This window comes from Mesoplodon mirus (genome assembly GCF_964341445.2).
Source record: "Mesoplodon mirus genome assembly, chromosome: 4".
In the NCBI taxonomy this organism is placed as follows: Eukaryota; Metazoa; Chordata; class Mammalia; order Artiodactyla; family Ziphiidae; genus Mesoplodon; species Mesoplodon mirus.
Window position 1 is genome coordinate 96012473 of NC_138979.1, and position 16162 is coordinate 96028634.

Genomic DNA, 16162 nt, shown 5'->3' on the forward strand with positions numbered 1-16162 from the left:
CTACAAAACTACAGTCATCAAAACCACATGGTATTTGCACAAAAACAGACATATGGATCAATGAAATAAAATAGCCCATAAATAAACCCACACACCTATAGTCAATCAATCTTTGACAAAGGAGGTGTGAATATACAATGGAAAAAAGAGTCCGTTCAGCACGTGGTGTTGGGAAAGGTGGACAGCTACATGTAAATCAATGAAGTTATAACACACCCTCACACCATACACAAAAATTAACCCAAGATGGCTTAAAGACTTAAATATAAGATGTGACATCATAAAACTCCTAGAGGAGAACATAGGCAAAACATTCTCTGACATAAATCATACAAGTGTTTTCTTAGGTCAGTCTCCTAGGGCAACAGAAATAAAAGCAAAAATAAACAAATGGGACCTAATCAAACTTACAAGCTTTTGCACAGCAAAGGAAACCAGAAACAAAAAGAAATGACAGTCTACGGACTGGGAGAAAATATTTGCAAATGATGCGACTGAAGAGAGCTTAATTTCCAAAATATACAAACAGCTCAGCAACAACAAACAACCCAATCAAAATATGGGCAGAAGACCTAAATAAGCATTTCTCCAAAGACAACATACAGATGGCCAATAGGCACATGAAAAGATGCTCAACATCGCTAATTATTAGAGAGATGTAAATCAGATCTGCAATGAGGTACCACCTCACACTGGTCAGAATGGCCGTCATTAAAAAGTCTACAAATAACACGCTGGAGAGGTTGTGGAGAAAAGGGAACCCTCCTGCACTGTTTGTGGAAACGTAAGTTGGTGCAGCCACCATGGAAAACAGTATGGATGTTCCTCAAAAATCTTAAAATAGAGTTGCCGTATGATCCAGCAGTCACACTCCTGGGCATATGTCCAGACAAAACTCTAATTCGAAAAGATACATGCACCCCAATGTTCATTGAGTACTATTTACAATAACCAAGATATGGAAGCAACCTAAATCTCCATTGACAGATGAATGGATAAAGAAGATATGGCATATATATATATATATATATATATATATATATATATATATATATATATATATATATATATATATAACAGAATACTACTCAGCCATAAAGAGGAATGAAATAACACCATTTGCAGCAACATGGGTGGACCTAGAGATTATCATACTAAGTAAACTAAGTGAGAAAGAGAAAGACAAATACCATATGATATTACTTATATGTGGATTCTAAAATATGACACAAATGACCCTATCTATGAAACAGGAGCAGACTCACAGACATAGAGCACAGACTTGTGGTTGCCAAGGGGAACAGGGTGGTGGATGAATAGATTGGGAATTTGGGGTTAGCAGATGCAAACTATTATGTATAGAATGGATAAACAGAAAGGTCCTACTCTATAGCACAGGGAGCTATATTTAATATCCTGTAATAAACTATAATGGAAAAGAATATGGAAAAGAACATATATATAAGAATATATATATAAAGAATATATATATATATCTGAATCACTTTGCTGTACACCAGAAACTAACACAAAATTGTAAGTAGAATATACTTCAGTAAAAAATAAAAAAAATAGGTCACACAGACTAACCTCCATTTAAAAATATTAGTGGATGGAAATTCTCTGGGTATGTTGATTCTGAATGTCAGTAAGATCTGTCACCCCAAATTTTCCTGCTATCTTTGTGAATAAGATAGAGTTAAGCCTCATGGGAATATAGTTAGGTAGATATAAACACCTGAAAAAGATATTAACATTAATCTGTGGAGAAGTCTCTAGTAGCTTGCCATAGTTTTATTTCCTTAATTAAAAAATTGTTTTTTGGTTTTTAGCTCTGAACTTTTTAATGTATTAGTTTTATATAGCTTTGGAAGACTATATAAAAGGCATGTGTTTGAAATTTTTTGATGACATAAAGCTGGGAGGAATGTTTACTACTTTGGGATAGAACACTCATGATTAATTGCTTTCATTTGGCTTGTATAGTAGGAATATATGAAATATCATCAGTATTTAAAACAAAATCAACTGTGAATGTTTAGGAAGGGGAACCCTGATTTGTTAGTGATTTATGAAGAAATGACCTAGAGATTTTAGTTCATCAAAACTCAATATGAATATATATGTGGAACCTAGAAAAATGGTACAGATGAACCGGTTTGCAGGGCAGAAATAGAGACAGATATAGAGAACAAACGTATAGACACCAAGGGGGGAAAGTGGCAGGGGGGTGTGGTGGTGTGATGAATTGGGAGATTGAGATTGACATATATATACTAATATGTATAAAATGGATAACTAATAAGAATCTGCTGTATAAAAAAATAAATAAAATTCTAAAATTAAAAAAACCTCAATATGAATAAACAGTGAGATTAATTGACAAAATGCTAATGAATTTTTAAGGCATATTAGTACAATAATCCAGAATATGGAACATCAAAGTTTCTTTTGTACACGGATCAGTTGTAGCAGATCTGCAGTATGTGTTTAGTTCTGGACACCATGTTTTAAGAGAGATGCAGAGAGGTTGAGATGGATGCAGAAAACGCTGACCTGGAAAAGATGTCCATGAAAAGTCATGGAGAATGGCTGAGGGTTTTGGGAATGTCTAGATCATAGTGGAGAAGATTTAGGGGAGTCCTATGAGTCATCTTCAAGTATTTGAAGGTTGTCAACATGGAAAAGGCTTAGACTTGATTTAGGTGGCCCCAGGGATGGAATTTGGCATATGGCAAAATTTACAGGGAGGCAGATTTGAATCTCTCATAATAAAGACCTTTCTAGCAATTCCCATTCTGAAATGGAAATAGGCTGCCTGGTAAGGTGATCAGTTTCCTATCAGAAGACTTTCAAAGACAGACCTAGGGGCCCCTTGTCAGAGTTATCTACAGGGTCATGCTTTGGGAAGGTGAACCAGGTGATCCTTAAAGTTCCTTCTTACCTCACGAGACCCAGCATGAGCTCAGTATCCTCATACAGTAGGTTCTCAAGAAATAGCTGCCAAATGAATGAAGCATAAGAATAAAAAAAGTCAGGGGCAGACTTTTGCACTTGATAAATTTTTTAGTCATGGATGATTTTATGGAATGAAACAGTAATTGCACCTAGTATCAGGAGCATGTCATCTTGGGAAAAATGAAACCCTTGGCCCACACAGAGTTTGAAATTTCCTAGATAGTTGACTTATCTTTCTTGCTCTGGCATAACTCATGCTCAGTCTTGTAAATTTAGAGCTATTTGATAATGAGCAATGCTTCGCCCCAACCTAATGTGATTCTGTTTCTTTTTCAGGATAATCGTATCCACACATGCAAGTACAACATTCTCACCTTCTTGCCCATTAATTTATTTGAACAGTTTCAAAGAGTGGCAAATGTGTATTTCCTTTTCCTTCTGATTTTACAGGTAATGTTTAGGTTGTATTTCATCATCTGTTTGTTTAAAATATTCATATAACTTGAAAAAATAAGTTATTTTACTTAGCTAAATCAGTGCTTAGAGAAGTGCTTAGAGAAAATCAGCTTTATAAGATTTTTAATTATTTAGTTATTATTGCTGTTTCTCTTCACAACGGTGGGAGGGCTAGGAATGGGTAAAAACTAGTACATTCATCATTTTAAACACTGAGGTCATTTTAAAATGCTGCCTTGTACTTTGTTTGAACCAAACCATCCTTTTTTTTTTTTTTTTTTTTTTTTTTTTAGCTAATTGGGCCTCTCATTGTTGTGGCCTCTCCCATTGCGGAGCACAGGCTCCGGACGCGCAGGCTCAGCGGCCATGGCTCACGGGCCCAGCCGCTATGCGGCATGTGGGATCCTCCCGCACCGGGGCACGAACCCGCGTCCCCTGCATCCGCAGGCGGACTCTCAACCACTGCGCCACCAGGGAAGCCCCCTTCCTTCCTTTCTTTATCTCCCTATCACATTCACAGTACGGGTATTGAGAGAGTTGAAGCAAGGAGTCTAGCTGAGTAGTACTTTTTGGAATTTAATTTGGCAAATTTCATTTGCATCTAAGAACAATGATGTATTTTACATATATATATAAAATAAATGATGTATGCTATATGTTATTTCACTGTGACTATTTTTGATAGTCTTGAGTGGTTAATTGGTAGTTAGAAACCTTTCTTTTTCTTCCCATTTGACTAAATTTTGAACCTAAATGAAATTTCAGCTTTTATTGATATTTTAGGAAGAAAGGGCATAAATCAAAGAATGTACATACATATAAACAGCTCATGTTAGCCAGTTATTTACCTAGTATTTACTTCAGAGTGATTTAATGCGATCAGACTGGTAGATTCAGAATGTACTGGGCTATGTGTTAATTATAGAAAATAAGAAGATGGACTAGATACATACAATCTGGATTATACCTTGAGTACTATTTTTTCTTTAATTGAATAAATATTCAATAGAATAACTGTGTTAAGAATCTTTTGGTTGTAAGTGGTAGACATCTAAATTCACTTAATGTATTTTATGTATGACAATTCATGGGCAAACTATTTTAACAGGATGTGGCTCCTCTTTCGATTTCCTCCATGTTTATTTACAGGCCCTCTCTACTTGGTGATCCTTGAAAACTTTAGACTTTTATTCTCCTAGCTTCAACTCCCACGTAAAACAGAGGCAGAGGCAGAGGGGGAGAAGGGGAGAGAGGAAGAGGGAGGGGGAAGAGTAAAGAGGGAGAGGGAGAGAGAGAATGAGAATGAATCACTTTTTCTGTTGCTCCAGCAAGTCTTGGGATTAGTTGTAATTGGACCATGCTGTTACCTTCCTATCCTAAATCAATCACTGTGGCTCAGGAATTGCCTTGACCTAGATCACATGCCAAAGCCTAGGAGCCAGCTGGATGGAATCAGTCCACCAAAATTACATGTACAAAATTACAAGTAGAGGGGTGGGGTAGTTCTTTAAGAATTAGGGTAGAGTTGAGAAGAACTGGATGCTGAACAAGAAAAAAAAAAGCAGTGAAAGTATGCCTTACAATTTTTTTTTTTTTTTTTGCGGTACGTGGGGCTCTCACTGTTGTGGCCTCTCCCGTTGCGGAGCACAGGCTCCGGATGCGCAGGCTCAGTGGCCATGGCTCACGGGGCCAGCCGCTCCGCGGTATGTGGGATCTTCCCGGACCGGGGCACGAACCCATGTCCCCTGCACCGGCAGGCGGACGGACTCTCAACCACTGCGCCACCAGGGAAGCCCTACCTTACAATTTTTGAGGAGGCTTTCTTTTTCCCCCATGAATTTTGGTTTCTTCATAGAACCCTTTACACTGTTCTAGAATTTTGAGCTCATTTCTCTAATGGGTTTCTTATTTATGACCAAAGGCTCTTGTTCAGATAGTTTTATATCTGGAAGGGATCTTTGGCATGGTTCAGTACAACCTCCTTTCTTTTATTGGTGAAGAAATGAGACCTGGAGAAGTTAAGTGAGGTGTAAAGGTTTTACCATGAGTTAATGATAGAACTCAGACTAGAATCCAGCTTTTTCTGCCACCCAGCCTAATATTTTTGTTGGTACTTCAGAGGCTTTTGAGGTTTGTTTTTAAAAAAAATTTTTTTGGAAGTTATTACATAAAATTACATAAAACAGCACTACAATAAATTTATTGTAGTGCTGTTTCGATGGGGCCTGATTGCCACACTCTGACCATCTCCACCCATCCTTCCCCGCCTGATGGCCCTGACGTAGCTCCATAATGAACCCCACTTGAAAACTACCTTTGTAAGGGAGTCATGTCAACTGTCACTATGTCTCTCTCAGATGGGTGGCTTTACAGGTACAGGTCCAAGCTTTGGAGTTAAATAGACCTAGGCTCAAGTTTTAGCAGTGTATGTTCTTGGCTTAGTTGTTTGACATCTCAGATACTTTTTTTTTATAAAATGGGAATATGATACCCAGGGCCGTGGCATTTCCTGACTCCAGACTGCCATTCGCAGTGTATTCTATGCTGTGCACTCAGGGTGCTATTTACATGGAATGCAAGCACTCTGGGTTTGTGCAAAACACCTTTGGTACAGAATCTAACTCAAAAAACTTCTCTGAGGATCGAATGGCATAATATCTAAAAGTACTTGGCACAGTGTCTGGTGCAAGGTAGGTGCTCAAAGATTCTCTCTTGGGTTTCCCTGGTGGCGCAGTGGTTGAGAGTCCGCCTGCCAATGCAGGGGACATGGGTTCGTGCCCTGGTCCGGGAAGATCCCACATGCCGCGGAGCGGTTGGGCCCATGAGCCATGGCCGCTGAGCCTGCGCGTCCAGAGCCTGTGCTCCGCAACGGGAGAGGCCACAACAGTGAGAGGCCCGCGTACCGCAAAAAAAAAAAAAAAAAAAAAAAAAGATTCTCTCTTTGGAAATTGGTAAAACTGTGAAAAGTTGAAATGAGAAGCTGAGAAAAGATAGGTGACATTTATCATCCTAGAGAAAGATCATCATTTGTGAAAGATTTCAAGAAGCTTACTTCTCAACTTGCTATAAAGATTTAATTTTTGTCAGGCAGTCTGAAAATTGTTTCAATGATACTTCTGTTCTATGTGTCTTATACCTGAGTGCAAACACTTAAATTATTGAAAAGCTGTTCCATATTTGTACAAATATCTGAATATCATTTCATTAATTTCTGTCAAGTCATAAAATTGAGTGACAAAAATGGAAAGCTATCTTTATGAAATTTAAAAGCCCTAAACTACTTGAAATATTTGTTTCAGCTGATTCCAGAAATTTCCTCCTTGACCTGGTTTACCACCATTGTACCTTTGGTCCTGGTGGTAACTATGACAGCTGTCAAAGATGCCACAGATGATTATGTAAGTATTTGCTTTTGAGCATTACTAAGGTCTCAGTTTGAATTGTAACCTCTCAGAAGTAGAAAATAGAGATCCATTTGAAATTTTTGAATGAAGCTCTTTTGGTAAGTACCATAAGAAACTGTATGGTTACTTATTTGATGATTAAAATAGATGTCATAGAGCCAGAGCCTGTTTATGATAATAGCAAGGGGGCTTCAATAACTAGACTCACACCCTCATTTTATACTTGAGGAAACTAAAGCCTGTAAGGAACTAAAGATTTTCTAATAAACATACAGCCAGTTAGTGGTAACACCAGAATTGGATCACAAACCTGCATCCACCTAGTGAAGTATTATTTATCCTATATCTCTAGTCTTTGTCTAAGTTTTGGGAGTTGGTAGATATTAGGTATTCTTACATCCTCTGCTCATTATACCAGAAATTACAATATCAAATAACTTCAAAAGTCGGGTAACTAATGTAAATAATTAAGGTATAAGACAGCAGAGAGTTTTGAAGTCTCCATAATCCAAAGGTCATTCAAATTCACAGATTTAAAACAAAGCCTTGGGCAAACCAAATAGTCTAAATCCAGACAAGTTCTATTCTCTCCTACGTGATTGCATGCACCCTAGCCTCAATAGCTTTCTATTTGCCAGTGACTGACAGATGTATATCTCCTCTGAACTCATACATGGGATTACTGTTTCTAGCCCTTCCAGTCTCCATCTGTGCCAATGCCAAGACCCCTTGGCAAAGCCTGAGCATCCTGAGGCCCAGAGAGTGGGCCCCTCAGCTTTTAGGTGGTAAACTGCTTGGTCCTTTTCTGTGATGCCAGCTAGTCAATTTAGGGGACTATTTTCAGGTTAGATACAGACGTGACTAAATACTAAGTCTCTTTTTGTGTCTTCTGCAGTTAATGCTTGAATATGCTTTTACTTTTGTGATAGTATGTGCCAGTTAGTCTGGGTCCTGGCAGGAAAGAGATGTCACATTGGAATGGGGGTAGATTGGAGAAAGATTAATAATGAAGGGACTACATAAAGGGTTGTGAGTGAGAAAAAGCACATAGGGTAGCAAAAACATAGGTGGCAATACTACTTCTAGACCTGAAGGAGCAAAAGGAGGAAGCAATTGCTGGACCTGGAGCTGTAGCTGAGGGCTACCTGTAGAGGAAGTGGCCACTGCTGACTCAGCTCAAAAGAAGCCAGGAATACATACCCCACTTTCTTCTCCTCTGGCCCCATGAGTTTCTGTCAGTACCACCTATTGGCCAAGCCCGATGAATAGCCGAAGGGCAAGGATTAAATAGGTCAGCTTCCCCTGGCACAGAGCAGCGTGTAGGAGGACAGGGTGTAGGTATGGAGGAGCAGAGACTATACACCCCTGTCAAATTATATACTCTGTCAAAATGATGTTCCCCGTCTATGGCAGTGTTGGTGGAAGGAAGTTTGCATGCCAATGATGGACTAGCTTAACTTACTCCTCTACCGGCACTATAAACTCTTTTCATGTTAACCAATGCTAAGTATCTTTATTTCCCTAGTAATATTCATTGACTTATACCTGGCAATCACTGTAATTGTAGGCACTGAGCATAGTCTAATAGAAAGATTGGGATGAATTTGGGAGGGACATTGAAAAAGGGAAGGGCTAATGAAAGCAATCTATATATTGTGATATTGATACAATATTATGAGTTTTTCTTAAAGGAAAAAGTAATAATCCTGATGATTATAATATATAAAATCAAAATTTCTTATCTCTTGTTCATCTGTGCATTTAGGCTAATTGATTGAAATAACATCTTATCTCTACTTCAGCCTATTACTATCTGGTCTTGGCAGCTCATGTAGAAAGCCTTACCTGCATGGTCGCTAATTTATGAGTTTAGTAGAAGGCTCATAATATGTGGATTCTTCTAAGTAATATAGGATATTTTCATTACTGGAATACAAAATAAGAAATAAGATCACTTGGGCATAAAAACATAAATCCACACCAAATGTGGTTCAGTATTGTATTCTGATTTTTGTTTTAAATGCTCAGTATTTCATAAGATCACTGTTAACAATTAGAATTTCTGGAGAACAAGAATACATGTTGTTACAAGTAATTGCTTGACTTCAAAGAAATCCATAAAACAGAATGAATGATGTTCCAGTAAAGTATTGAGCACATATGTGAGAGAAATGGAAGCCCCATTCCTTGTTGAAGACATCAAAATTAATGTATGGTTTTCTCTGGAACTGTGTGGCAGAGTAAAGGGCACACTGTCTTCTTCAAAGCAACTATAAATGTGTAGGAATTGGAAGAGCATGTGGCTAGACTTGTTGCATTGGTGACACCTAGAATGAAGTTTAGTGGGAAGGGTCTTGATTCAGATTTAGAACACGTGGAGCTGGGTCCAAGGTAAGCATAAATCATGCTCATTTTAGACTGGTGGGGATATTGTCCAAGCAGATGAACTCCAAGTATTTTCAGTGTCACTATTTGTGCTGACAAAGTATGATTTAATATGTTTTTTCACAAACACTTTGATTTTCAGTTTCGCCACAAGAGTGATAATCAAGTGAATAATCGGCAATCTGAAGTGCTCATTGACAGCAAGTAAGAAATATATTCTTTATGCTATTTTTAAGATGTCTGGTCACAAAACAGGTCTTGACGATTGGTGGCTTTCTCATTTAATTGAATATATGTTTCTTTCCCCCTTTAACTTTTTTAAAAAAATTTATTTATTTGCTTTTATTTTTGGCTGTGTTGGGTCTTTGTTGCTGTGCGCGGGCTTTCTCTCGTTGCAGTGAGCAGGGGCTACTCTTCGTTATGGTGCACAGGCGTCTCATTGTCATGACTTCTCTTGTTGAAGAACAGGGGCTCTAGGTGCTTGGGCTTCAGTAGTTGTGGCTCGCAGGCTGTAGAGCGCAGGCTCAGTAGTTGTGGCGCATGGCTTAGTTGCTCCGTGGCATGCGGGATCTTCCCGGGCCAGGGATCAAACCCGTGTCCCCTGCATTGGCAGGCAGATTCTTAACCACTGCACCACCACAGAAGCCCTCCCCCTTTAACTTATTAAAAATTACAGTGTAAGTCCTTTGTATCTTCATGGCTCTTTTTTAAGTTCAGCAAATGCTTGTGCTACCCACTCAACTTTTACTTCAAATTCCTTTGGAGTTTCCTTTGTGGAACACAGACATATTATTGTTACTTTTCATTTCTAGATCTAATACTATTTAGAACTGGCACACATGTGATGTTTGTAGCAGATGTTTAATGTATTTGAATTATTTGCTTTGGTAATTTCTGGGAATATTGCTAGAGAGACTTCAACACATAGCAAGTGATAGTGATAAGCATTTTTAATTAACTTGACAGTTGAGTTTAGAATGAATTATCCACCATAACACAGATTTTGAATTGCTGTTAAATTCATCCATCTATAAAGAAATATAAACGGGAATGGTTCTTGAATCTGAAATGGTTTAAAATGTGTATTTATAAACGAACAACAGCAAAAACATCTCCAGAAAACTTAGCAAAAAGGGAAATTTCAAACCTTCATTCCATGTTTCTTAGTCTCTTTCTTTGTCCCTTTTTTTTTTAACATGTGACAAAGTAAATTTTTAACATTGTACTTTAATCTGGCAGTCAATCACATCTGCTGATGATTTTGAAGCATTTGGATACTGTGAAGAATGTAATTTTTAAAGGGAATATCATAAAACATATTAATCACATGAGATGGAAAATTCCAAGAAATGGATATCAAGAGGGGCTAGGTAGTCTAGACAATAACTGGTAGGATTAAAGTAATTAATCTCCTTCTGCAACCAAAACCATTGACTGATTATTAATAATGTAATGAATACATATAGTTTTCCTTTATTGGATTATTTTAGAAAATGGCATTAAATGCACAGTGAAAAAAATAATCTTATTCTAAAACCACAGTTGTAGAAACACAGCCTCTGAAAGTGTGATCTTGATGTGACATGGATAGGCCATAAAGATGCCTGGAACCATGTGGTTCATTTCCAATGTCAGCAGGTTTTGAATTGTTGCCACTATAGCATGGTGTTTAAAAGTATGGGTTTTGCACTCAGGGAGACTTGAGTTTAGTCCTGACCCTGAATAATTCTATGGTCTTGAGCAAATTCTTAAGAGGTGGTGACTCTTTGTAAGCTAATGTAGTGTGTGACTTTGAGCTGGACTGTTGCCTATCCTGATTTTCTCAAGCCTTGCAGTTCTGACTGGGAATTACATCTGACAATATGATCTAATTCCGCAAGGAACATTTGATAATCAGTCTCATTACTTTGAAGTATCATCTCTCATGAAGTATTTTAAAAATATGTACAATTATATAATGAATTTGAACTAATAGCCTGAGCATATCTTTTAATGTCTCTCAAATTACCAGTTAAATTTTGTGACAATATTTGGGCAGTGATAGATATTGGCACCTCTACCTGGAGGCCATGGGAGTATCCAGTAACTTAGATATTCAGAAATTTGATGATTGTATGTGTCCCACACATGCTCGCTATCATTGTCATTATAAGTAGCATTGGTCGGGCCTCCCTGGTGGCGCAGTGGTTGAGAGTCCGCCTGCCGATGCAGGGGATACGGGTTCGTGCCCCGGTCTGGGAGGATCCCATATGCCGCGGAGCGGCTGGGCCCGTGAGCCATGGCCGCTGGGCCTGCGCATCCGGAGCCTGTGCTCCACAACGGGAGAGGCCACAACAGTGAGAGGCCCGCATACTGCAAAAAGAAAAAAAAAAAAAAAAATAAGTAGCATTGGTCTTACTTTCTTGTGGTTTCATTTAGCATCTTCTCTATTCCTTATGAGGTAACATCTCTTTGTAATTTGATATGGGGTGATGTTTTGAAAAGTATTGTTGCTGATCCTGTGATGTTGAAGGTAGAAGCACATCATTGAGAATGGAGTATTCTTTGGGATTCGGTTAAAAATCACACAAGATTTTCCATTTGTAAGATTACCTTCTACTGTGAGCTCCTTTAGGGCATCTCTCTTGATCATGTCTCTGTCCCTTGAGCCTAGCACAGTGTCTATGGAATTTTCAAACTGAGCAGTAACTACCAGAGGAGCTTGATCTGTAAAATTTTCCTGAGTCCCATTACTAGCCAATTCCAGTGGCTGGGGTTGTGGTCGTTGCAGAATGTTCTCAGGCTATGGAGACTGGCTTTTCATTTCTTGGAATTTGAGAAGTTGGAGAAATCAAATGGGCTTAGATTTGAGATAGCCCAGGGAGCTCTGAGTCCTCTTTTGGAGCTGGTGGTCATAGAGGATGCTCTCAGCGCTCTGCACAGACCACTACTGTCTTGCTGTGCTCACCCTCAGCTCCTGTCTGCATTATTTGCTACTTTCTTCAGAGCACTGTCCTTGGGCTACTGGAGCCAATGACCAATTGGTGCAGGAGTAAGAAAGAGCAGCACCCCTGCCTCAAGTTGGACAAGCTCTGAGGTGCAATTAGCACCCCAAGTGCCTGTTGAAATCAGGGTGAGGATGGGACTTTGCCTGCAGTCATACCCTTGCGTGGCTTCTTCTCCTTCCACGTGTTGCTTCTCATCTTCCTTACCAGTTTCTCCCAGAAGTGATTTCCTAAAGAACCCTTTACATATGAATCCTCATCTCAGGATCTGCTTTTAGGGAAGTTGATCTAAGACAGTAGTTAATGCATACTTAATCCCATGGCAATGTTAATGGAAAATGTTAGGGAAGTGCTTTTGGGTCTATGCTAGACACCAATGGGTCATGATGCACAGATAAAGTAAAAAGCCTGGAGGGGATCAGAGGCATCCAGATGTTGCTGGATGTGGGTATCACACTGGGGTGGGCACTGCTAAGTACTGTGGTTTCCCTGTGTTCTCTGGCAGAGGGCTTCTGGACTTGAGGTTCATGCTAGGGCAGGAAACTTCACTGGCTTGTCCTGGAGGGAGGGGAGGCATGGTCAGCTTCGGGGAGGATATTCCTGAGGGAAAGGGGGTACGATGAAAGCACCAGTCAGGAAACCTGGTCTATATAAGTGATCGATGTGCTACTCTAGGCAATTAGTTGTCATTCTGGCCTTCAGGTGTCCTTTCTCCTGTGCTCAGAAGCAAGGAACATGGCATTTACATTCAGGTTCAACTCATGTTTATTCAGCAACTACCATGTGTGGGCTCCAGTGCTTCCACATTTAACTCTCATAAAACCCCAGGGTGTGGGTGATAGTGCCTCTTTTTAGAGATGGAGAGATTAAGGCCTAGAAAAGGAATGACTTTTCCAGAGTTCCATGGCAAGTAAGAACCTAGATTAGACTTTTACCTACTCGTGTTGTGATGTGTAAATGTAGACTTTGTGGTCTGACCACTTCTTCTTTATTTATTTTGCATTTGAAGGGCTTTGCACACAATTATAGAAATATAAACATAATATATATATATATTATCTAAATGTAATATATATGTGAATAAATATATATGTCCTTATTTTTAGTGCCTGGAGCATTATTCATCTATGTTCTTAGCATTGTGCAAGCGAATGAACAATGTAAACTTAAGCCACACAATAATTAGAGAGGCAAAACTCTCCCTTTATAACATTCCTTTTCAAGGTTTTGTTACTTATATTCCTTTCCAGTCAGGACCAATCTTCTGTATCCACAGTCTGTTAAATATGTGAAAGTGCTTAAGAAATAGGTGTTGAATTAGCCTTTGATAAAATCTTTTGGTGACTTAAGTTTTAAAACTAAGTAGAAGTGAACAATTCCAATTTCTAGAAATTACTGTGCCTGCTGTATAGGAAGTTCACATTCTCCCCCAGGCTACGAGTGCCATCTGCTGACTGAACCTGTGGAAAATGTACCAGGAGATACTTAGTGTTTCTCTTGAGGGTTTCTCAGGTTATGCTAACATCCCGGGCCACTGGCCACCATGAGAGCACCCGGGCAGGTGAGGGGCAGTGAGAGGGAGTCTGAAAGTTCCCGCAGAGGTCATCCCATACGACACTCCACAACCTGGGCTGCCCATTGTATCTGTACCCCAGCCATGCCCAGAGCAAGTAAATGAGGGGCTTGCAGGGGAGGCTCTGGTGTTTTATAAAGTTTCCAAGATGATTCTACTATGCAGGCACAATCGAGAACCTCTAGTCAAGGCCATCTCTTTACCTACACTTTTATCTCTATGCCTGTATCTCTCAAATTTTAAAAGACATCCAAGGGAAGGTATTCCATTAATTTTTTAAAATGATAAGCGTAGTTTTTCACATAAATCCTCACAAAGGAATAATTCTGTAATGCTGATTTACATTTTTTTTGTAGTAAGGCTCACATTTTTAGTCAAACACATGGCCAATCAATAATTATTTTTGCCATATTTTTCTTTCCTTCAGAAATCCAGATTTTAATTTTTCTCATTTTCATCTTTTATTTCTTTCCCCATTACATGTGTTGTCCTCAACTCTGAATCATTTTCTGACTTTCATGTATTTATGCAACTTCCAATTTTTGTTCTGTTCCATCAGCATTTCTAGTCATATGGATTTGGGACAAGGGAAGGAGTGTGGAGGTCTTCTGCTACCCAGCTAGGTAGCTGTTTAGTCTCATGTGGCACTTGAGCACTTGAAATGAGGCTGGTCCAAATTCAGATGTGTTATTAAGTATATAGTATATACCAGATTTTGATGGTATAGTACCAAAAAGAGTATGTAAGATATGTCATTAATAATTTGTTTTATATTGATTCCAGTTTGAAATTATAGTATTTTATATACATTGGGTTAAATAAAACATATTATTAAAATTAAATTTACCTTTTGAAAAACTTGTTTAAATGTGGTACCATAAAATTTATTTATTTACTTATTGGAGTATAATTGCTTTACAATGGTGTGTTAGTTTCTACTGTATAACAAAGTGAATCAGCTATATGTATACATATATCCCCATATATCCTCCTTCTTGTGTCTCCCTCCCACCCTCCCTATCCCACCCCTCTAGGTGGTCACAAAACACCGAGCTGATCTCCCTGTGCTATGCAGCTGCTTTCCACTAGCTATCTATTTTACATTTGAGATTACCTTTGTGGTTCATATTTGTGACTGGCCTTCTATTTCTATTGGATGGCACTGCTCTTAGTTACAGGTGAGAGAATGAGTCGAGAAGAAAATGAGCTCTATGCTATAAACCTAGCCTCTGGATTCTCAGCTCAGGATTCTCTGTTTGATCTTGCTGGCTGTCGGCATAGTGGCTTGTGTCACTATGAACAAATAAAGTCAGCGTTACTTTTTCTTAGTATTTTTTACTTCCCTAACATCTTCTGAACTTACACTTGTGCATTAGAACAATCTGAGCTCAGATGCTCTGGTGCAATCGTCCCTCTTTCATGCGGGATGTTTTCCCGCCTTCTCTAGATTTCAAACTGCTCTTGCCCATCAGCTTTTTGTGTAACAAATTCCACTTTATACTTTCATGAGCTTTGGTACGCTTGGCTTAAATCTCCCAGACTCTTTCACAGAACTCTTCCCATCAATCTTCTTCAATCATTTCTCATTTGGAAACTGTGAGTATTTATAGGGAGAGACAAGGGCTTTCTTTACTGCAGAGTATTGTCTGTACTCTTCAAGTCTGGTATTCCTAGATGCTGCATAATTATGCAAACAAATATATTATTTCAGTAGATGCATATTTTCTGTTTGTTTCATCAACTTTTCTGGTTTAAGTGATAACTCCCACTGGATATTAGGATAGAAAATTTCGTTTCATTTATTTCTTTAGTATGTAGGGTTTTTTTCCATTATAAAAGTAGCATATGTTCATTAAGAGAAATTTGGAAAATAGGAAAAAGTAGAAGGAAGAAAATAACATTCATGCTTCCACTATCCAAAAGTAATTATTACTATTTTCTTATATTTCCTTTCTGTCTTTTTTTTCTATGCCAAGATTTCTCATAATTATGTGTATATATTTTTATCCTTCTCTTTTTACTTTTTGTTTTTTGGCTGCACCATGCAGCTCGTGGGATCTTAGTTCCCTGAGCAGGGGTCAAACCCCGGGCGCTCAGCAGTGAAAGCACCAAGTCTTAACCACTGGACCACCAGGGAATTCCCTCCTTCCGTTTTAACTTCACATCATATCATTACCGTTTTCCAAATCTTTTTCTATTGTCTTTATATACCTAATTTTTAAGGGCTGCATTTTTAAGGGCTGCATTCCTTTGAGTTCATGTCTTATAATTCACATAACCATTTTTCCCTATTGCTTGATATTTAGTCTGTTTTTAATTTTAAAGTATAGTTTCTTCATCTTTCTAAATTGATAGTTACCCTTTTCCATAAGACTGGGTTTTTGTGATATATTTACAAAATC

The 16162-nt window shown here is 38.5% G+C and overlaps 1 protein-coding gene across 4 annotated transcripts in view; it reads left to right on the top strand.

Moving 5' to 3' along the window:
* Positions 1–16162, top strand: part of ATP8B4 (ATPase phospholipid transporting 8B4 (putative)) — a 257802-nt gene that overhangs the window by 77489 nt on the left and 164151 nt on the right. For all 4 annotated transcript variants that reach the window (XM_082616903.1, XM_082616904.1, XM_082616906.1 and 1 more), the window contains 3 exons: positions 3295–3408; positions 6714–6812; positions 9346–9407. In XM_082616903.1, coding sequence (XP_082473029.1) covers positions 3295–3408; positions 6714–6812; positions 9346–9407 — 275 coding nt within the window. The remainder of the gene's footprint in view (positions 1–3294; positions 3409–6713; positions 6813–9345; positions 9408–16162) is intronic.